The 24,668-nt window shown below is 32.2% G+C and overlaps 1 protein-coding gene across 6 annotated transcripts in view; it reads left to right on the forward strand.

Moving 5' to 3' along the window:
- Window positions 1-24,668, forward strand: part of Ssbp2 (single stranded DNA binding protein 2) — a 333,116-nt gene that overhangs the window by 247,040 nt on the left and 61,408 nt on the right. For 4 of the 6 annotated variants that reach the window (XM_027927778.2, XM_027927775.2, XM_027927776.2 and 1 more), the window contains one exon: window positions 4,848-4,937. The exons of the other annotated variants lie outside the window; for them this stretch is intronic. In XM_027927778.2, coding sequence (XP_027783579.1) covers window positions 4,848-4,937 — 90 coding nt within the window. The remainder of the gene's footprint in view (window positions 1-4,847; window positions 4,938-24,668) is intronic. 6 annotated transcript variants of the gene reach the window in all.

Below are 24,668 nucleotides of genomic sequence, written 5' to 3' on the forward strand. Positions count from 1 at the left end.
TGGGAGTGTAGCTCTGTGGTAGAATACTTTCCTGGAATGCTCAAGGTCCAGGGTTCAATTCCCAGCACTACAAAAATAAATAAATAAAACGTAAAGCAGAAATTTATTTCACACAGTTCTGGAAGCTGGGAAATCTGAGATCAAGGCACTGTCATCTGGTGTTTGGTGAGGGCCTTCTTGATGCATGCTCACTTGGAAAAGGTGGAGGAGCAATAAAGAATGAACTCATTTCATGAACACCCCTGTTATGAAGGTACCTAGTTCCATTCACAAGGGAAGACCCTTAATGGTCTAATCATCTCTTAAAAGTGCTACCTCTTAATTCAGTCACACTGGTCACCTGAATTTTGGAAGGGAACATACTCAAATTTTAGCAGTTTAAAAATTGTAGAGATGGCTTAATAATGATAATCGATAATCCCCTTTCCAATCTATTCCTACTCACCCCTCCCTTTAATCTCTTATCCAATTGCTAATAATGATACCACTCTTTTTTGTTTCATTATTTCACAATTTTATATATTCCCATGAATAATTTTTCTATTCCACCAAATATAGAATTTATATCTTGATTCTCCACTGTATAATTAGCCTATTGGTTCTCTAGTGTTCTTAGTAAATCAGTCTCCTAGTTATTGAATGTATAGGCTCTTAAATGCTAGCTAATTATGTTTAAAGATAAAGTCCATACTAATTTTATTTTAAACAAATTTTCATTTTATGCCTATTCCTTTGAAACTCCCATATAAAATTATGTACAAAAATTTTTTCCTAACAGAGTCATATGGCAAAGCAAATGGTTTAAGAAAATGTGTATTAGAAAAGATATATTTGAAAATACAGATTAAAAGCATACAAATAAGTTAATCCAATAGAGGAGACGAGACACTATTAATGATAATTAATAGGTTTATATCAGCACCCAAGTGTCACATGTTGTTTAGTTAAAAGAAATATTTAAAAGCATGTTATTTGTATGTTTTTCATTTAAAAGAGCGAGCTACCATCAAAAGTCAACCCTAACTAATTATGAATCGATTACATAATCATAGATTTTTCTCTGGTATGCTAATGGGAATTCATAGAAATCTAGTCAAACTAATACTTTATAGTAGTTCTTAATATAATTAAACCATTTGCTATTCTGTTGTGATTCTGTTATCACACCACAGAAGAATACATGCTATATCAGTTAAGCCCAACAACTCTCTGTGAATCCTTAGATCATGGATAAATTTTTCTCATGTTAGAAGTAAACTTGAGACAAATCTCAGAAATTCCAGCAGTGAAACCCATGAAATTTGGAACTTTTTCCTTCTACATAAGGCCCTAATCCTAAAAGATTGTTTCTTATCTACAGTATTAAAGGATGTATTAAATCTATAGTCACTGTATATAAATTAGCAAGTAAAGCAATTTGAGAAATCTACTCTTTGACAATGTCTAGTAGTTTCCTTCTATGATATTCTTCAGTATAGCTTTTGTTAATGATAAACTTGGTGAACCAAATGTTACTCTAAGCTGAGTCCTCATGATAGAATAAAGGGAGGAGGTGTCCCTTGTTAATAAATACCAGAGAGTAAATGGATAGGTTAGCTCAAAACTGGTCCACAGAGAGAAATTTGTACCAAAATGATCTGAACATTGTACTGTGCATACTGGCTATTACTAGTATTCTGTTAATTTCACATTGTGTCCTTGAACCAAGGCTAGAAATGTACTATTATATGAGATAACTAACTCACCATACTGTACACTGTTAATAATCTAGCTATCAACTTAATTATTGTGACGAAAGAATGAATATTAAAAAAGAAGAAACTTCACAAAATTATTATGCCAGGGTGAGAGAATAAATACAAACTGTAAGAATTTTGTTCATCTTTAAATACGGAGAGATCTCAACAACAGAGCAAGAGACATATTTAAATTAGTTAATAGTTTCTTCATCCTGGTCCATTAGTTTGATGCATTCATTCATTGACTGTCCTTTTCAAAATTGTAATCCTTATACTATTTACCAAGAATTTTCTCTTCTCTGCTTTTCCCTCCACCCCCCATTAGAACATGTATAAATATATTTTGGGTTTTGTTTTACTTATTGTTTTTCTCCCTTACTAGAATATTAACTTTAGGAGGGAAAGGATATTTTCCCCATGTAGTGCCAACTGCTATATTAAAAAGTTCAAAAGAGTCCTTGACTATTCATAGAGAAGAAAGCAAATATTTTGGTTGAATTTATTAAATAGCTTTAAAAGCATAAATGAAAATTCAGAAGGCATTTTAAAGACTTGCTGAAATAGTCATCTGAATCTTTTCTTTTCACTTTTAAATGATGGCAAGAAAATAAAGATACAAAGAAGACTTAAAAGAATAAAAGCTGGCATACTATATTCCTTCAAACAAAGTAGTCTGCCCCCCCCCAAAAAAAAGTTAATAGGCATATATTTAACTGTGAATTTTGCCTGTTTCTTACCAATTTCTTTACCTATTGAATTTTGGTTTATATGCAAATGAATCTTTTTCCCCTTTGGATAAACAGGAACTTCCTATATATACTTTTGAGGCAAGTAGAATGGAGAACTACACAAGAAGTCACAGTAATTCAGTTAATTCTATTTTGTTATTTGATAAACATGCTCAATGTTATAATATACATTCTATGAAAGTATAGGCTAGTGTGATTTCTAAACTTGTCATTTTTACATGTCTTTTTTATTGTGAAACAATTTTCTATTCTGCATTTAATTAGAACAACAATGACACCTTATGTCTGGCTTTTAGTACTAAGAACAATTTCCACATTGCAATAATTGGTACCCTTAAAAATATAGATCAAATCTTACTTCCCAGATCTGGATGTATTCATACATATTTAAACTAAAAGTGTTTGATTGTGATTTTTTTCCTTTACTCTAATTCTATGTATTAATATTTTACACAAGTTTAGTTAAAATGAAAATAACACTCTGCCTTTCATTTTTTAAAACCATTTCAATTAATATACCAGGAAATATGTTCTATAAATATACTGAGATTTTTCCAATGGACTATGAATGTATGAATAAATGCACTGATATAAATGAGGATAGTGCAGTGTATACTAGAGGCAGTTCTTGTTTTGATTTCATAGCAAAACTGTTAGATTCAAACTGGTCTGTCTTCCTATTTTTGTCCCTTTGTGGCATTATGTTAACTAAAGTCACCCTATCATATGACACAACACCAGAACTTTTTTCTTCAGAATAACACTGTGGGCTGTGGTTGTAGCCTAGTCGTGGAGTGCTTGCCTAGCATGTGTGGGGCATTGGGTTTGATCATTAGCACCACATAAAACAAATAAATAAAATAAAGGTATTGTGTCTATCTGCAATTAAATACACACACACACACACACACACACACATATTTTGAGTAACATTGTGATTTCCACATTTGTCATGTTTTTACATGTCTTTTTATTCTGAAATAATTTTCTATTCTGCATTTAATTAGAACAATAATTACACTTTATGTCTAGCTTTTAGTACTAACAGCAATATTGACCAGCCTCTCCTCTTATTATTCTTAGCCTCTGGTAATGACCATTCTACTCTCAACTTGTATGAAACCAACTTTTTTTGTATTTCACATAAGAGTCAAAACATGCAGTATTTGTCTCTCTGCCTGGCTAATTTTACTTAACAGAATAATGTCCTCTGGGCATTTGTGTTTTAGCAAATGATAGACTATCATCTTTTTTATGGCTGAATAATATGCCATTGTGTATGTTCCACATTTTCTTTATTCCTTCAACCAATTATGGGCGTTTAGGTTTACTCCATATTTTGGCTATTGTGAATTGTGCTGCAATAAACATAGTAGTGCAGATGTCTCTTCAACATTCTAATTTATTTTCCTTTGGATATAAACTCAATAGAAAGATTGCCAATTGTACAATATTCTATTTTTAATTTTGTGCGGACTCTTCATACTATTGTCCATATGTTTGTACTAATTTACATTCCTATCTGGTCCTTTCTTGACTTGTAATATGTCTTGTAATATGTCTAAAGAGGTTGAGTGATGAAATTAAAAGTTGTAGAACAGTTGTATATGTAACTGCTGTATCTAAGTATTAAATCTGTAACCTTGATTGATTACAAAGAGTCTGAATCACAGTTTTTATTTCATGATATGCTAGAATTCCATGAAAGAGTTTGAAAAATTCAAAGTCTACTTCATTTTATAATCTGATGTTTTTCATAATTTGAGACTAATCTCTCCAAATCTTAATTTTTTTTCTTTCCCTCAATGTCATACTTACATTTTCATCCCCACCAATCCATAGTTATATTTTGACTATCATTTATAATATATCAGAAAGTAAATGTGATGCCATCTATAGACAGAATATGAATTATACTTGTTTATAACATAGGAAAGTATATTCTAAAAAAAAATAGAGTTCTGTTTACCAACTCCTACAAGCACAATCTTCAAAATTTTTACCTAAATATTTACCATTCCTTATTGAGGTTGCCATTTCAGATGTTTGTGCCCTAAAGCATTTACTTAAACCTTTATCATTTTGTCATAGTACCATTGGCATTTAAAATGTTATTCAAATATATCATCTTATTAAATTTCTTTGACCTCACAAAGTTTAAAGATACCTGTTAAAATCAACCAATGTGGTCATTTAATAAACTATGTTGTATCTTAGTATTCTTCCAGAATGCAGAAAATTACCAATGTTTGTTCCCAGGAATGAAAAACTATCCCTTCCTATAATCGATTATCATTAGTCTTTGGTTTTGTGCCTTCTCTGTAATGATATAGGTTTGTTTCTCCTTTATTCTTTGCAGAGTGCTGCAGCAGCTCCCAGTCCAGTGCTAGGAAACATTCCCCCAGGAGATGGCATGCCAGTAGGTCCTGTACCACCAGGGTTCTTTCAGGTACTCAGAGAAACTCTGACTAGGAATGTTAAGGCATAGGAACTCCTGTTTGATTTCATTTAAAGATAATGAAGTAGGATGAGGCTATTTTAATTCTTAAAGTAAATGTAATACTGTGCAGCCAACTCTTGATTGTTCAGTCTGGCTATTATATTGTCTTTCCTTCCTATGCTTTATTTGTTGTTAATTAATTAATTAAGCAATTTCATTGTTCAGTTAAGAAGGAAAAGGAGTTTAAATGCAAATAAGCCATTAACTATGGTAAATACTTTGTGGGAGAGACTGAAGATAATATTCTGGGAAGAGATGGATTTTTAACTATCCAAGATACCCATATTGCCACAGACTAGAGATAATCAAGATTTGGCTGTGCTATCACACCATAGCTAAATCCTAATCTATCTAACAAGAATTATAGGCTATATCAAAATATTTTTTGGATCATTTTGGTGGCTTTAAGCTGGAATTTTTATTAATATAATTATTTAACATTTTAAAATCAGATTTTCAAATATGTTAGTATTTTTAAATTTCAGTAAGACCACTTTTAGGAATGATTATAATGATTTTATAACTATAATACATCACTTTTTAATTTTATGGTATCCACATCTTAAGTTTGATAATATTCTAATGCAAACTAATACAGATTTTTAAATTTGTATTTTTATACATAAATTTATAATACCTTTTGAAAAAATTAAGAATTTAGGAGTTGAGAGCTAGAACTGGAAGGTGTTATAGGAATTAATATAGTATGTTATATTGTTAATTACATTAGGTACCTATAAGTTCATCAATTCAGTTTTTCTATTTTCAAAGTCCTTTTTAATCATTTGTTACTTAATCCATACCATCATTATAGGGTGCTTACAATTATGAACATGGAGAAATAAAATTATAATTTTGGGAAATAAGTCAATTGAATTAAAAGATCTTAATTAGAACCTAGAACCAACTCTGGTATTTTAAGACATGCTTATTTGCTCAGCTGCTCTATACTAATACCCAAATAGTCTAAAATCTTTATGTCTTTTTAAAGCTCACATTCTGTCTAGGGGCACCTTTCTTAAAATCTAGAAACAGATTGTAACTTTTGATTATTAAATGAACAGCCACCATTTAAGATAATAATAATAATAGCTAACTCTTAGTAACTACAACTGGGTTTTAAATGTATTACATATATAAACTTATCCCCACTGTGCAGATGGAGAAACCAAGGCATTGATTGATTGATAAATGATTTGGACAAAACCAGAAAGTTGTAGAGCTGGGATTTAAATCAAAGCAGTCTGGACCTGTGCCATTAAGTTTACCTTTGAAGTTTACAGTTGACTGTTATTGATGAAATATTTTTGGTTTAAAGTGTTTTTTTTTTTTTTTTCCTGATGCTCTTATTTATATTGCCAAAGATAGTTTGGGGTTAGGGAGTAAATTAGAAGATTTGTTGTTGTTGTTTTTTTTTTTTTTTTTTTTTTTTTTTAATTTGAGAGTTAGTAGAAGCTCTGTAACTGGCACTTTTTAAAGAGGAGAGAGGTCAGGAAGGAAACCAAATTTTTTTTTATTCTAGGATTATGCTAAGATGTATAAATCTATATATTTTCATTTTCACATTTGGTAGGATAAACCATTCTCAACTTTTACCTATCTTCTTTCTCAAAGTATTGTTAAGAGTACTTGAAATAGCATTGTCTTTGTTTTTATTAATTCAGTGTGATTGATAAATATTGGAGTACCACAGATACCAGGCACTGTGGTAGTTATTAAAAATTAAAAGGTATAGTATATACCCTCTTGAAGCTTATTGTAGAAGACTTTGACACATATAAACATCCCCCATTTGATAAGACATTATCAAAAATAAGTAACAATATGAAAAGTTCTGTGATGAGCAAGAAGAGAGCCATTAAGTCTGAGTTGGAGATAAGAGTGGTTTAGAAAAATTTGTACAGAAAAACATTCTATAAAGTAGGAACATTTTAAGCCAAAGTGTGGCACCATCAAAATGATTTGTGTCAAGGTATTGAGAGTAAAGCATACAAAAAGTGAGGGGGGGAGAGAAACAGAAGTTCCTGGACATGAAATTGGAAAACATGTGTAGTCAGTCCATTGAAAAGGGCCTTATGTGCCACGAGAAGAGCTTGAGTGTATTCAGTAGGCCTCTAGGAGCCATCAGAAATCTCTAAGAAGGGCAGTGACCTGAATATGCAATAGATTCAAACTTTCTGGTAGACATCTATGATATAAGTGTTTACAAATCCCTTCCCTCAAAAACTTATAGTATGGCGAAATAGAAAAGAGGCAATTAGAGTACAAAAATTTTGAAAATTATTATAGTAAATGGGTAAAGTTTCCTCTTAGAGCAAATCAGACCACCAAACTCTGTCTTGAAAGAGGCATAGTCAGGGGGGTATTGTCAAAATAGTAAATGAAATCCAAATTGGCATCTATAGATAAATTGTTAGGCAAGGAAATAGGGGGAGAATACTGTAGGCAGAGGAAAAATAAATTATAAAGTCTTAGAAGAGAGAGACTAAATATATCAGGAAAAGTGGAGCTTAATTAACTGAAGGGAATATAGCTAGAGATATGACCTAAAAGGGACCTTAAGGGGATTTGTAAGTTACTGAAGAGTTGGAACTTGATCTTTTGGGCAGTAATAAGCTATTGAAGGATTAAGCAGGACAGGGACAGGCTCATTCATACTTTCATTTTTAGAAAAAATAATTCACTACAGATTTGCAGAGGGACAAATCTCCAGAGGAATAAGTCTGGAGGTAGAGAGACTATTTATGAGGCTGTTACAGCAATCCAGGTAAGATTTAAAATATCCTTAACTAAGATAGTGACCATGAATATGGAGAGATATCAACAGATTTGAGCAACAGAAATAAATATGTAGGGGTGAGGAATAAAGGCATTTAAGGATAATATCCTGGTTTCTGGCTCTAATCTGAATAAATAGGCATATTATTTTCTGAAATAGAGAGCACAACATAGGGAATAGGTTTGAGATGGGGCAGATGAGGTCCCCTGTGGCACAGCCAGTCAGCAATATATGTTAAGCAGATAGACCTACAGGTTTAAAGCCTAGGACAGTGATTTAAACTAGAGATAAAAATTGTAAGATCATCATCTTATTAATGGTACTTGAATCCACAGGGATATATTAATTGTCTAGGGAGAAAGTAAAGAATGAAAAGATAAGATGATTCACATTTAAAAGATGAACAAAGGGAACAGAACCCATTCCAGGTATTGGGTGCAGCTGTACCAACAGGTTGTTTATTATAGTACCAAGGAAGAGACTTTCTGAACCTACTAAGATTGGGGCAATAGGTTTGGAAAGGAAGAAATAGTTTATGCTTATGTTTGATAAGCCTTATTTGATTAACCAGATTAAGGGTAGAAGATAAAGAGTTGAAAGAATCTGCAGTTCCTACTTTGGACCTCTGGATAAATTTAATGCTTTATCTGTGTAAAGAAAGATGGAGGTAGAAAAGGTTTTAGATGCATTTGGGTTTGATGCACAAGTCATTCCTCTTTACCCAGGCAGACTATTCCATGTAATCCCAACTGCTTTTTCCACCTATGCAACTTTTAAATATATCCAGTGTTCATAGAAATGCCTTTCTGAAATATTGAAAAACTCAGATAATTCAACTTTTAAGAAAGAAATATGATATTAATGTCTTTTGATAAAAAGAGTAATGGCATCAGATAACTCGAGTATTTCCTAAATTGGACTATACCCTAGTATGATTCTGGCCATAATGTCTGTTGTTTATAGAGTATAGCTGACTTTCATGAGTAGAAATAGCAGCTAATATTAATAATTCTTATCCAAATACCAATTTTTAATTGTTCCAAAAAGGTGTTGTCCTCCAAGAATGATCCAAATATAGAGAACTTGTGATGGGATATCTTTTCAGAGTTCACAAACCATAATATTCAAGATTTAGGTACACATGGTGCACAAGGCTGGGGCAAGGAAATTGAAAGGAACTAAAAAAGAACAGGCTGTGTCTTCAACTATCTAGGTCCACAAAGCTGGTGGGTAGCAGAGACTGAGGCCCTACTCAGATTACAAGGGAACCCTTGGCCCAAAGGAAGTCTAAACAGTTTTTCTAGACTCTCAGCTTGGTTTAACTACTAAATTCTTAACAGTAGTTACCTCCTATTGTCTTTTATCTTTAGGTAGACTTCAAGAATATTTTATATTTATATTCTTAGAAAATGCAAAGCTTATTTGAGAGTAGCTGGAATGGGACTAGATCATAAGAGCATTAAGCCTATTAAAATTAAATCAATAAATTAAAGAATAATAATTTGTAACTGGCACATCAGGTACTAACTTAAGTAGTTCTGAGTTGTACTCTCTCTGAGAGTACAATGAAACAGTTTTCCTAAATAAACATATTCCTTTTATTCCTGTTTCCATTATACAATAAGTCTCCTCTTTTCCATGTGTAGACTTAAATTCATTACCAAGTGGAATTATCACATATTCTACACTTAATGAATTCATAACAAACTCAACCAATTACAACTCTAAAAAATTATTATGATTAATACTCCATACATTTAATAGGTCCATTCTGACAGTTAAGCTTTAGGTTAGAGACTTTTTCTTTGTAACATTGTTCTCACTTAAACTTTAATGTTTTTATTGCAATGAGATCTTCTGTTGATGAGCAGGAGAAAAATTAAGTATAATCAGTGGGACTATTTAGACATGGAAAAGATGGTATCAGGTTATTCATATGAAGTCATATTTAAAGTCATTTAAAGTAAGACAGTTATTTACTTGGAATCTTTTTATCAATGGAGTGATTTATATAAGAAATCCTATAAATTTCTAAATGATTGCTGCCATAGAATTGGTGAATGACTTTAGAGCAGCTTTCTTACATCAAGAAGTCTGGCTGTTCAGGATAAGAGGGAAGACAATAAATCTAACTGGTGGTCAAATAGCTAACTGGAGTTGGGCAGTTTTTGTAAAATAAAATATCGTATTATAATGTGGTGTGAGTATTCTTTAGCGGCACATAGAACTGAGTCTGTAACTTTCCTGTCCCTGTGCTAAAGTCTTATTCAAAAATTTCATTGTATACTAAGAAATTTGAATTATGTATTAATAGGATCAACCTGCTGTTTATTCATTCTCATAGCATTCTTACAAAAAGACAGGCTAAGGGCTTCAATTTCTATAATTTTATTAAAATGGGAAGGAGTATTTTATAAATACATTAGATTTTCTTTTTGTATATGTATAATGATTAAAATAATTCAATAAAGTGTTCTACATAAAACAAGGGAAAAGTACTTATTCTTTTATGGTTTGAAACATTAAGACTGTTAACTCTGTTATTTTGTAAGATCGCATAATTTTATGGGTAACAAAGAAGCTTCTCTTGTGACCTTACTATAACATAGAACATTAAAGCAATGGGTATTTCTTATTTCAACTGAAAAATTTCTGAGAAAGGGTGAAAACGTTTTATTTTTTCCTTTTCCTGCTCTGTATCATTGGAAGCTTTAACGATGGAAACTATACCTTGCTTATCACTCTAATAACTAAACACATTCATATATCTTATATGAAAACAATATAGCTTGGTGTGGTGGTGCATGCCTGCAGTTCCAGCAACTCAAGAGGCTAAGGCAGGGGGGTTGCCAAGTTGGAGGCCAGCCTAAGCAACTTAAGGAGACCCCCATTTCAAAAAATAAAAAGGACTAGGAATGAAGTTCAGCAGCACAGCTCAATCTCCAATATTAAAAAAAATAATCCAAATATAAACTTTTAATAGGTGCTAACAGATACTCTATAACTAATATGGCATGTACTTGTAAACATCTAATTTGAACCTATAAAAGACTATATAGACTTGTCCATTTTTATCAAATATTATATTTTGTTCTGATTTTTTTTGGTGGGGGGTGGGTACCAGTGATTGAACTCAGGGGCACTCCACCACTGAGCCACTTCCCTAGCCCTATTTTGTATTTTATTAGAGACAGGGTCTCACTGAGTTGCTTAGCGCCTCACTAAATTGCTGAGGCTGGCTTTGAACTCGCGATCCTCCAGCCTCCGCCTGCTTTGATTACAGGTGTGCACCCCCACACCCAGCCTTGTTTTGATTTTTATAATGATACTTTTGCTATATTCTAGTCACTAAAACTTTAGTTTTCTTAACTGAATCTGTTTAAATCTATTAATATATTGATATTGGATTATAAATTTAAGGCTTTTACATGAGTAAGATTATAAAAACTTGTTGAAAATAAAGTATTCCAAGTAATTTAGTTTCACACCAAGGTGGTCATCCATATATTAGAATCTAAATTGATCAAAACTCTTTGATATTACAGCAGATTTATGGGGCACAGTTTATTTGCAAGATTAGTATTAACAATGGTAAATCTGCTTTGCCATCTAGTGGTGATTCACAGACGTCTTCATGTGTTCAGGATTTTTTCCAAGGTGCTATTTTTAGCAAGACTGCGCTGTAGCAAGCTGACCTAATGCTTTGACATAGTAATAATACAAAAAGAAGGGAAAATATTATAAGAAAATTCCCCTTTTTCTCCACGGTGGTGTTATTGACTAGAAAAGGCTCAATAGAGATAACATGTATAAAGAAATAGGACAAAAACAAAGCTCAGAGTAACAAAATATTCTAAATAGTTTAAAAGAAAAAGAATCAAAATGAATCAAAAATGAGAAATTTTTTATATAATATTAATCTAACACTTGAAACTGAAAAACAAGAAGAGAGATTTTTAAAAGCTCCAGGTTAAATGTTTCTGGGATTTATTTAATATATTTTTGGAAATAAAGTTCTATATTTTGAAGATCTGTATTCATTTGCTCTGCTATTTCTAGTCAGACTATCTAAAGCCAGCCATTTTTTTTTAAATCAGCAGCATCTGTTTTACACTAATATTTATTTTTAAATAATCTACATATATTTATATTATATACATATATTTAAATAATCTACATATCTTGTCAATTTCCTTCTCTTATTAACCTTGGTATTGTCTTTTCTTCCAATGACTTGACTTTATTCTTTTCTTTTCTGACCATGACAATTTCAGAAATTCATGTTTGGAAATACTCTACACCCAGGAACACTCCTTTTCCTTCTCCCCATAAGTTGTAGATATTATCCTAAATCTTAGTAACCAAAACATCACTTGATATATCTTAGTTTGAATGAGAAGTATACTGAAAATCTGAAGTAGAATTTACTTACTAAAATATAATATCTAACATTATATACATAGTTTTAAAAATTCAGCTATTAGGAATATTATATTATTTCTCAGAATTAAATACACCAAATTTGGATGGATGGTAGTGGGAACGATGACTTCTTAAAAAAAAAAAAAAAAGCTAAAGCAACTTTCTTAAAAACTATAATTTTGAATCTTTAAAGAACAGGGATTCTAAATGTTGAAAATAGACCAAGACTTTCTCTCTAGTATAAAGATAAAAGCAACTAAAAAAAATAAAGGTGCCTTACAGCTGCTGGCTTTGATAATGCTATCCTGCAGTCGTGGTAATAGTTTTTCTGGTCTCAACTATTAGAACAAATTAAAACTGCTCAGCTGGAGTAACTAAATAAGCTTTTTAAAAAATTGCAGTTCAGACAACTCAAGACCCCACAGCAGTGACTAGATGGACAGGGAACAAAGACTGGAGTGTTGGATAGAGAGAGTCTTTTCTTGGGTCTTGCAATGAAAAAGAATGAAGTACTTGCCTATTAGAAATCTCGTTGTTATTATTAATATTATTATTTGTCAATATGTGTATTTAAGAAAAAGTTAGATTAGCCACACAAGATCAGTATTTGATTTTCCTTCTGGTTTCATGCTACTTCTGTAAGCTAAAGGTGTCTAACAGTTAATATGAAACAATAAAATATATTTTTAAATCATATTTGTGAAAAGGAGCTTAGCTATTTTTCAGATACTTTGAAATTAGGTTTTTCTTTTGGAAGTATATTATTGAAAATTCTTCCCAGAGCACTTTAGTTTTTATTAAAGTCCCTTGATAAAATATTTATATAGAGCAAATTGCAAGTATGTCAAGGCTATTTATAATACAATTTTGGTTTTTTCCTTAATGTTGGTTCACAGAAACAAAAATGGTCAAGCATTCTTTGGGAAATTAAAAATAAAGACTGGATTATTATATTATTAATTCCCTATGTAGTAGGGATAGCTTTGTCTTAAGTATATATTAGGAAGCCTCTACTCTTTTAAAAATAACTTATCACTTGGTGGTGTTCATAAATACTTTGTCTTATGTTCTATGTCAGGGGTTTACAAACTTTTTGCAAAGAGCCATATAGTAAATATATTCAATTTATAGGTCACCTGGTCCCTGTCACAACCACTCAGCTCTTTTCTTGTTTCAGAAAACCAGCAATAGATACCATGTAAATTAATGTGCATGACTGTAAAACTTTATTTACCCAAATAAATGTTGGGCCAAATTTGTCCTACTCCTGTTTTATATAGATATGGTAAGAGACTCAACAAGTAAGGACCAAAGTTTTTCTAAATGTGTAAAGGGAATCTTAAGATGAGAGTCCTGGTAGTTATCCAGTTTCCAGTATATCAAAATTCTTCAATATGGGTAATGTGAGTTTAGAAATCCTTTGATTTTATTGTTGTTATTGCTTGTTTTGTTTCTAATACATGAGACAAACTATATTTTGAAAACCACTTGTGAAGATTGCCATCAACATGAAACAACAATTATTTATTTTCCCTCCCTAAGTTACTACAGAGAACAAGATAAACAGAAAGTCCTGCCCCTAAAGAATTTAGAATCTATAAGGAAAACAGTAAACAAAAGAATTATTTTTAATATATGATATTTCAGATAGTGACAAGGATTAAGGAGAAAAAAAATCAAAGAGAAAAAGAAAATATATAGCATTCCATTAGTTCCATAAGGGTGGCCAGAGAAAGACTTAACCTTAAAGATATCATTTGAGTAAAGATTGGAAGAAAACAAAGGAACAAACCATGGGATGTTTGGGGGAAGAATATGTGTAGGCTGAGAGAAAAGCAAATGCAAAGACCCCGAGTTGAAAGAATGGTGGGGGTGTTGTTGTTTTAAGGAATAAGAAGGTCTGGGTAGTTAAAGTGGAGTGTCAGCTGGGGGAAATAGTTAGGTATAAAGTCACAGAGAACAGAAAGTCTGATCACTTAGAACTTTCTAGGATCTTAGAGAGACTTTGTTTTTTATGGGGAGTAGAGGCATCTAATAGAGTTTTTTTGTATGTGTGGTTATATGTTGAGATTACTCTGTAGGAAAGCATAGCAGCAAGAAAACTAGTGTGGATGACATTGAAGAATTTTGGGAAGGCATTATTATGCTACCAATGTGATAGCAATAAGAGAAGTGGTTGGATTCTCCCTATTTTGAAGTTAGAGCCAGACTACAAGGGCGCGATACAATGGTGCATGCCTATAATTCCAGTGGCTCCTGAGGCTGAGGCAGGAGAATCTCAAATTCAAAGCCAGCCTCAGCAACTTAGCAAGGCTCTAAGCAATTTAATCTGTTCTGTAGAAAGACTAGCATATAGTTCAGATATGAGTTGAGTACCTTTAAATATAGACTTAATGTTTACAGGTAAGTCACCAAATGAATATGATAGTGTTATTTTGTTTCTAAGGAAAGTAAAACTATATATAATCAGCCAGTTATATCAGAAAACCAAGCCATAGGCTAGATTTTTAACAAAGCTTTTCATCTCTGTGTGGGAATTTGAAAGGACTTCTGCTTAATCAGTAGAAACTTCCCTAGCATATCAAGATACCAGAAGGATAAGAACAAAGTTATATATATATATATATATGAATTTTAAAATGAATAATAAATATATAATGTATATAAATGTATGTTTAAATATATTTATATAAATGTATACATTTAAATATGTAATATATATATGTATGTATACACACACATACACACCTAAAGGTACATTTTAAGTAAACTGAAGTAACTGACTCCCACATCTCAACTGGAACTAGTTTACATGGAATTATAAATATATAATAGGGAAAAAGAAGACAGGAGGAATAGTTTTGCATTATTTAGTGGAAAGTTAAGGTGTTGGGCTGGGGCTGTAGCTGAGTGGAGGAGCACTTGCCTCACACCTGTGAGGCACTGGGTTCAGTTCTCAGCACCACATAAAAATAAGTTCATAAAAAGATACTGTATCCATTTACAACTTAAAAAATAGTTAAGGTGTTTTTAAAAAAATTACTTTAAGTTTTAAAATTATTTAATTTTTTGGTCTCTTTATTGAATCAGCCTGATACTATATCTTAGATTGTAAATCTCACATATTTATTTTAATAAATAAATTTATAAGAGTTTATATGGGAATGTACCTACTTGTCTCATAGACATAGAAAAATATGTGTCTGTGCATATTTCTGGATATAAATTGCTTTAAGCAAATCATTAAAATTTGATAGACTGTTCTTCAAACTTTTATACTGTATTAGACCACCAGACAGCATAGTCCCCACTCACAATCCATAGTCTATTGCCATGCACCTCTATCTGGTGACTATACAGTAATGAAGGTTTGAGAAATAGTCTCATCTTATTGAAAAGGCTGATAATATAAGTGACCAATTTTGATGTATAGACTAAATCCATATCAAAAGAATCAACCTGCTTGTAACTCTACACTGTATGGGGCTAGACTTTCCAAAATAATACAAGGAAACTTGGTCGGTTATTACTTTACGGTTATTTTAATTAGGTCTTAATGATGATAAAATACATCTAAGATGTATGAGAGATAAACTGCATACTTATGCTGATCAGCAGAATATGCCAGCACAAGTATGTCATTTTGTGAGCTAAATTAGTTTAGTACTAGTTGGAATTGAAATGTGTTAATCAAGAGTATCTTATTCACTGGAGTGTCAGTAATGTCTGATGGAGATTTTCATGAAAAGCAGAAAAGAAACTAAACAAATTAAGATGTATGAATTGTAAAGGAACTTTAAATTCATTTGATTTATAATTTATGCATCATTACTTTTTTAACAGGAAGCTTATGAAGCATATCATGGAATTATAAAAATAAAAATACATAAACATTCTCACATAAAATATGGTTGAGGGTTGGGGTTGTGACTCAATGGTAGAATGTTTGCCTAGCATGCATGAGGCCCTGGTTTTGATCCTTGGCACCACATAAGAAGATAAATAAATAAAATAAAGTCATTGTATCCATCTACAACTGAAACAATACTTTAAATTTTTTTAAAAAAATATGGATGAGATGAAATAAGTTAATGATTTTTCAAAATAATATTTTCCAATATTATTTATTATTGTTATGACTTCAAAAAAGTTAACATATTTAAGTTAAAAGAATGTATTGTTTTTTACTAGAAAAACTAGGGATATAAGAACATACCTCAACATTATAAAAGGTATCTGTGCTTAACCTAAAGCCAAAATCATTCTAAATGGAGAAAAATTGAAGCATTCCCTCTAAAAACTGGAACAAGGCAAAGATGCCCTATATCACCACTTCTATTCACATAGTTCTTGAAATTCTAGCCAACGCAATTAGACAATAACAATTAAAGGAATACAAATAGGAAAAGAAGAACTCAAACTATCATTATTTGCTGATTACATGATTCTATACTTAGAGGATCCAAAAAAATTCCACCAGAAAACTTCTAGAATTAATTAATGAATTCAGCAAGGTAGCAGGATATAAAGCCAATACCCCCAAATCAAATGCATTTTTATACATCAGTTATGAATCCTCTGAAAGAGAAATTAGGAAAACTACCCCATTCACAATAGCTTCAAAAAAAAAAAGAAAGAAAGAAATACTTGGGAATCAACAAAAGAGGTGAAAGATGTCTACAATGAAAACTACAGAACACTAAAGAAAGAAATTGAAGATGACTTTAGAAGATGGAAAGATCTCTCATGCTTTCAGATAGGCAAAATTAATATTATCAAAATGGCCATACTACCCCAAACGCTATACAGATTCAATGTGATTCAAATTAGAATCTCATCATCATTCCTTATAGAAATAGAAAAGGCAATCATGAAATTTTATTTGGAAAAGAAAAAGAGACTCAGAATAGCCAAAGCAATCTTAGCAAGAAGAGTGAAGCAGGAGGCATCACAATACCAGACCTTAAACTATACTACAAAGCTATAGTAACAAAAATAGCATGGTATTGGCACCAAAATAGACATGTAGACCAATGGTACAGAATAGATGACACAGAGGCGAAACCACACAAATACAGTTATTTCATACTAGACAAAGATGCCAAAAACAATATGTTGGGGAAAAGAGCCTCTTCAACAAATGGTGCTGGGAAAATTGGAAATCCATATGCAGCAAAATGAAAATAAACCCTTATATCTCACCATGCACAAAATTCAACTCAAAGTGGATCAAGAACCTAGGAATTAGACCAGAGACCCTGAGCTATTAGAGGAAATGTAAGCCCAAATCTTTATCACATGAGATTAGCCCCTGACTTCCTTAACAAGACTCCTAAAGTGCAAGAAATAAAATCAAGAATTAATAAATGGGATGGGCTCAAACTAAAAAGCTTCTTCTCAGCAAAAGAAACAATCAATAAAGTGAAGAGAGAGCCTATATTTTGGGAGCAAATTTTTGCTACACACACATTAGATAGAGCACTAATCTCCAGGAAGTAAGAAGAACTCAAAAAAATTTAACACCAAAAAAAAACCTAATCAATTAATGGACTAAGGAGCTGAACAGATACTTCTACTTCTCAGAAGAACATATACATTTGATCAACAAATATATTTAAAAATGTTCAACATCTCAAGTAATTAGAGAAATGCAAATCAAAGCTACTCTGAGACTTCATCTCACGCCAGTTGGAATGGCAGTTATCAATAATACAGACAACAATAAATGTTGGCAAGGATGTGGAGGAAAAGGCACACTCATACATTGCTGGTGGGACTACAAATTGGTGCAACCAATTTGGAAAGCAGTATAGAGATTCCTTGGAAAACTTGGAATGGATCCATCATTTGATCCAGCTATTCCACTCCTGGGTCTATACCCAAAGGACGTAAAATCAACATACTATAGTAATGCAGCCCCTTCAATGTTTATAGCAGCACAATTCACAATAGTTAAGCTGTGGAAGCAATCTAAATGCCCTTCAAAAGAAGAATGGATAAAGAAACTGTGATATATATAGCCACACATACACACAATGGAATATTACTCAGCATTAAAAGAGAATAAAATTATGGCATTTGTAAGTAAATGGATAAGAGTTGGAGAATGTCATGCTAAGCGAAGTAAGACAATCCCCGAAAACCAAAGGCTGAATGTTCTCTCTGATAAGTCGATACTGATCCATAATGGGGAGGGCATGGAAAAAATGGAGGAACTTTGATGGGGCAAAGGGGAGGCAGGAATGGGGAAAGATGGTGGAATGAGATGGACATCATTACCCTAGGTACATGTATGGATAAAATCACAGAGAATTATATAACAAAAATATATAATAAAAAGTAATGTTTTATTTTTAAAATAATATTTATGCTTTTGGTTAAATCTCATACTCAATATATTTTATTTCCTTTCCGGGACTATGAATAATTAATTACCTCCTGTCATAGTTACTGTTTTTAAAATTACATCTTAGTTTCTAGAATAAATTTTCTTTGTACCAGGTATTGAACTCAGGGGCATTCGACCACTGACCCACATCCCCAGCCATATTTTTGTATTTTATTTAGAGACAGGATCTTACTGGGTTGCTTATCACCTCCCCGTTGCTGAGGCTGGCTTTGAACTTGAGATCCTCCTATCTCAGCCTTTGAGCCACTGGGATTACAGGTTTGTGCCACCATGCCTGGCTTAGAATAATTTTTATGTCATAGAATTATGTCTTATTCCCTGTATCAACTTAAAACATTACATTGAAAATATCAAAGGAAAGATTAAATCTACATCTAAAGCCATTTCTGCACATAATCAAGTGAGATAAATATTTGATTTTTGTGCAATTAATAAGATGACTGAAAATAACCTGTAATTTTCCAGGATTTATCTCACTTTGTACCTTTTGTTTTTGCCTCAGTGTTGAGGGAAGCAAGCTACCTTTTTGGCAAATAACCCTTCTCTTAAGGATTTTTGGTCCAAAGATGGCTATATGCTAAAGATAATATGATATTGAGAAAGCAGACTGTTTAATGTTCTGATTCAAATGCTAAGCCTTTTCTTAGTAGAAAGAAAATATGTTGTTGAAAACATTTCTGAATCCTGAGCTAAGGATTATATAAACTTTGAAAATATATTTCAATCTAAAAAGATTTGGATCCCATGTGTGAACATGGCACTGGAGACAATCAAGGGGTGAGCTGCTATATTGAATTCTTAGCAGTTCTGATGGTTGGTGTATGTTTCACAAAAAGATCAATAAGTTATCATACTTTTCTAACCAAATCATGTATAAATTACCCATTATTCTTTTATACCAAATGGTGGTTACTAAATATTACTACTCAGTAAAACTAAGAATCATTATTTTAAAACCGGACACACTAGTAATAGAAAAACTTTAAAGCAGTAGGAAAAAAAAAATGAAATTCCTTGCTACTCATCTAAATTATAAGCTCTTATATGTTGTTAATATGGATATTGTAGTTATAACAGAGTCTCCAACTCTTTGTTCTTTCTTACTCCTGGGTTCTCCAGAATATAAAGTTTATCCTATTTAACCAAGCAGAACTTTTCCCTCTAGGCATATTTTATAAGCATTTTCTCACTAGACAACAAGAGGTACTATATGAATAGAATAGTGTGGTTTACTCTTTATGATATCGATACTACCTATTTCTATGTTGTAAATTGGCTAGGTAAGATTTTAAACAAAACCAAGCTTTATTCCATCTTTTGCTGGTTTGGGGAGTCTACCATCAATGATATTCATCACTCAGTCAATGAGCCAGCTAATGAACCAACTAAATGTTTATTGAATTCTTGCTCTTTACATTCTTAGAATGTGCTAGCCACTTCTTTCTCTTCCTCATGAACCCCATTATGGCTTATCACATTATAATAAACATTTTTATTATGATGATGATACTCTTCTAATAATACCATTTCCATTAATCTCCATTCCCTATTCCTGTCAGCAGTTATAGTAAAAGCACAAACAATATATTAAAGACTATAATATATTATCAATACTACACCAAAAATATTTAAGAGATGGAGATCTTGTTAAATTTATGGCATTACTTTTAGTCTAGTGAATCAAGAGCACATGCTAATTAGTGCTTTATATGCAAAATAACTTGTTTACCTGAAATACCGCTGCCTTTCCAATTTTTTATGTTTGAGTGGTAGCAAAGGTAAAGAATTTTACATTCAATAAATGGTTGCACACTTGTTAGGGTGGCCTGAGAGTAAGTACCAAGTCAGGCTTATGTGTGTTCAGTTGGTGATAAGAATAAGTGTGTGTGTCCATGTCATTATTCTATAAAGGTATTCCTAAATCAGAGAGCTATAGAGGTAAGAAAACTAATACAGCAGTTAAGAAATTTTGTCTTTGGTTTTCTTTTGCATAAAATGAGGAAATTGGGTTAATAAACTCTACAAAGGAAAATTTCTGCTTTAACTTGTGTCATAAGACATTTAAATAAGATTCTGTAAGTTGTATTTTATCATTCTTGTTTAAGAGCTTATAAAACTTGGAGTAATTTCATGAAATGCAAAGTCATTTGTTAAGCAAATATTCACTTGCTAAATTATTTTGTTAAGTTCATTTTTTCTTCAACTTTGTAATTTTGCATTTTGGTCATTTAAAAAAGTTTTCTTAAATTTAGAAGCAAATTTCACATGAATAATTTTGTCCTGAAGAAAGCTAGACTTTCCAGTATAATGGTGCAGGCCTATAATCCCAGCAACTCAAGAGGCTGAGGCAGGAGGATCACAAATTCAGTAACAGCCTCAGCAACTTAGCAAGGCTCTGAGCAACTTCATGAGATTCTTTTCTCAAATTTTAAAAAGGTAAAAAGGGTTGGGGATGTGGCTCAGTGGTTAAGCGCCCCTGAGTGCATTCTGTAGTACCAAAAAAAAAAGAAAGAAAGAAAGAAAGAAAAAAGTCCAGAGTTATTTTAAATAAGTTCTATGTAATTTTATGTTTTAGAATGTGCCTGAGTTTTCTGAAGCATAAACTGTCCTAAATATTAACTTTGTGCATTGTAATGAAATTAGTATCGATTACTCCGTCACTGATTTATTCTAAATTGAGCTCATAATATATAGAATATAGAAGGTATTTAAGTGATTGAAATTTTTTAAAAATTATATTTTTACTTTTTAATTATTTTAAATTATCCTTATCATCATACTATATTTCAGAACTAATATTTTAAAAATTTCTAAAGCCAAACTGAAATATTTAAATTAAGGCATTAGCTGATTTATACATGACTATACCAGTCTCAGGTATTCTAAGAAATACCAAGTTTTTAAGTTAATGCCCCGAACATTACTTGCTCTAATATTTTGTGTTCTTTCCTCTGAAGTAGATTTACCTCATGTCAAAGCATACACATTAAATCCTATATGATAAATGATATAAACAAAATGCTAAGGAATTCGAGGGAAACAAGCCTGTAGAGATTCTTTGAAGAGGGAGTGACATTTAAACTGGCCCTTGAGGAACTGATAGATGTTTATTTGGCAGAGAAAGGAAAGTACAGAATAATCATAAGAAATAGAGAATATTAGCAGTTGAGCAATATGTCGTTTAAGATGTAAAGTTTTATCAAATATATCTTAAAAGAATTAGGGAATAGAGCTGGGCATGGTGGCGCATGCCTGAAATTCCAGCGACTCGGGAGGCTGAGGCAGGAGGATTACAAGTTCAAAACTAGCCTCAGCAGTTTAGCAAAGGCCCTAAGCAATTTAGCAAGACCCTATCCCTGAATAAAATATTTTTTTAAAAGGTCTGGGGACATAGCTCAGTTGTTAAGTGCCCCTGGGTTCAGTTGCTGGTTTCAAAAATAAAATAAAGGACGGTATAAAATGGTTTATATCACCTGTAATTTCACTTTGGGCAAGTCATTTATAAAACAGTTCCATTGAGGTGCCTAGAACCTTCAGAGCAGGAAAAAATTGGACTGAGAAATCTACCTTCAATGAGTGTAGGGGAAAAGAAAAACTGGTTCCTTCTAATTCTTAGGGAATTGAGATGAACTACTTAAGCACTCTTGAAAGATCAAATGAGAAAAGGGAAACGGCTATTTTCCACTAGCAGAAAGAGCAAGGAGTAAGGGGAAGTCTCTTTTAGGAAAGCAGAAGTTCCATGAATAATTCTGCTTCCATGAATTATTCCATGAATAATTCTTGGTATAGGAGAAAATAACAATCCTTTAAAATTGAATGACATCCACTCTGAAATAAATTATGATTCTAAGAGGTATAATTTTTTTTTTCTCTATAAGACAACTTGAGGGCCATCTGGGCACTTGATTTGTATTTCTATTAGAATATTTTTTCTTTTATTTTCTCATCAAATATCTATTGATTTTCTGAAAGTACGTTTATTTTTATTCCTTCCATTCTTCATTATCCCATTCCTTCTAGGCTGTCTTAGGTAGCCATCATAAAAATACCATAGACTGGGTGGCTTAAATAGAAATTTATTCCTTGGAATTTTATAGGTTAGAAAACTAAAAATCACAATATCCAAGGTGAGAGCCATCTTCCTGGTTTGTAGGGTCAGATTCTCAAATGGGGGATGGGTGGGGGGAAGAGAGGGAGAGAGGGAGACAGAGATCATGTGTTCCTCTTTTTGTAAGGGAACTAATCCCATTCATGAGAGCCCATGACCTAATTACCTCTCAAAGGCCCCACCTCCAAATAGATACTGGGGATTAGAGTTTAGGTACTTTGTAGAGATACATTCAATCCATACCAGAGGCAGATAATTGAAACAGGTCAAAACAAATATGTATGCCTGTTAATGCAGTTTCCATATGTCAGAGTACTAACTATGCTACCCAGTTTATCTTAAGAACCTTCTTTACCTCATACATTTTACCAAATTTGTAAACTTTTTTTAAGTATAGCTTTAATTTTTAGTCATTCATAGAACTAACTGCATGTGCTATTAGGTAGGGATGATATGACTTCTGAGGAAAGGCACCAGAGTGAAATATTATTTCTTTGTGTTCTTTGAACATTCTATTTGTTCAAGATCTAGCCAGATATAGAGGATATTTTTTCCAGAAAAATTGTTTTTCCTTTTAATCACAAGACTAGGAACTTTGAAAAATCCTAAACAGTGGGGAAGGATCTTCATCTGCTTTGTTCAAAGATATCTCCAACCACTTAGAATAGTGCTTTTATGGGTGTTTAATAAATATGTGTTGAATTAGCGAATTTTACTATACCTATTAATCAATAATTTCTGCTTTGTTATTTTCCCAATTGACTATTAATACAATACAACAAAGATCACCATTGTTTATTGGTATATTTCTTTTTTTGACTAGGTTTTCCTATTTCTCTAGAAAGGGTGGTAATAGTTTTTCCAACTCTTTTATAAAGATGGTTTATATCTTAGTAATTGTTATCCTTATCCCTTATCACACCCACTAATATTTGTTAATATAAATATTTACAGCCATCCACAATATACTAATCTTTATATTTCAGGCTAATATTGAAATAACACAAAATTATAATTTTATAATGCTACCCCATAAGCTGACTCTGCCTCACAGTACCTCTTGATAGGGCCTTATAGTCACTAGGAAAGTACAGACAATCCCACTAACATATGTTCATACACAATGCCATCCACCAGAGAAAAAAATTTGTTCCAAATATTCCATTAAATAAAAACTATCACATCTTTTTTATAATCTAATATTCTTTTATGTACTTTTTAAATTATACATGACAGTGGAATATGTATTTTAACATACATACATGGAGTATAAATTCCCATTTTTGTGGTTGTACATGATGTGGTATACTGGTTGTATATTTATATATGAACATAGGAAAGTTACGTCTGATTCATTCTACTATCTTTCCCATTCTCCTCACACCTCCTTTCCCTCCACTCTACCCTGTCCAATCCCATGAACCTCCTCTCTCCCACCACCTATTGTGAGTCAGCATCCACATATCATAGAGAATATTTAGCCTTTGATTTGGGGGGGATTCGCTTAATTCACTTAGCATGATAGTCTTCAGTTCCATACATTTTCCTGCAAATGATGTAATTTTATTCTTCTTTATGGCTGAGGAATATCCCATTGTGTATATATACCACATTTTCTTTATCCATTCATCCATTATGATGAATTCATAATTTCACCATTAATTTATGAGTTCTAGAAGTTTTCTAGTGGAGTTTTTTGAGTCTTCTAAAACCTAGGTTGGTTCTATAGTTTAGCTATTGTGAATTGAGCTGCTGTAAACATTGATGTGGCCACATTACTATAGTATGCTGATTTTAAGTCCTCTGGGTATAAACCGAGGAGTTGGATAACTGGGTCAAATGGTGGTTCCATTCCAAGTTTTCTGAGGAATCTCCATATTGTTTTCCGTAGTGGTTGCACCAATTTGCAGTCCCTCCGGCAATGTATGAATGTACCTTTCCCCCCACATTCTCACCAACATT

This window comes from Marmota flaviventris, chromosome 5 (assembly GCF_047511675.1).
Source record: "Marmota flaviventris isolate mMarFla1 chromosome 5, mMarFla1.hap1, whole genome shotgun sequence".
Classification (NCBI taxonomy): domain Eukaryota; kingdom Metazoa; phylum Chordata; class Mammalia; order Rodentia; family Sciuridae; genus Marmota; species Marmota flaviventris.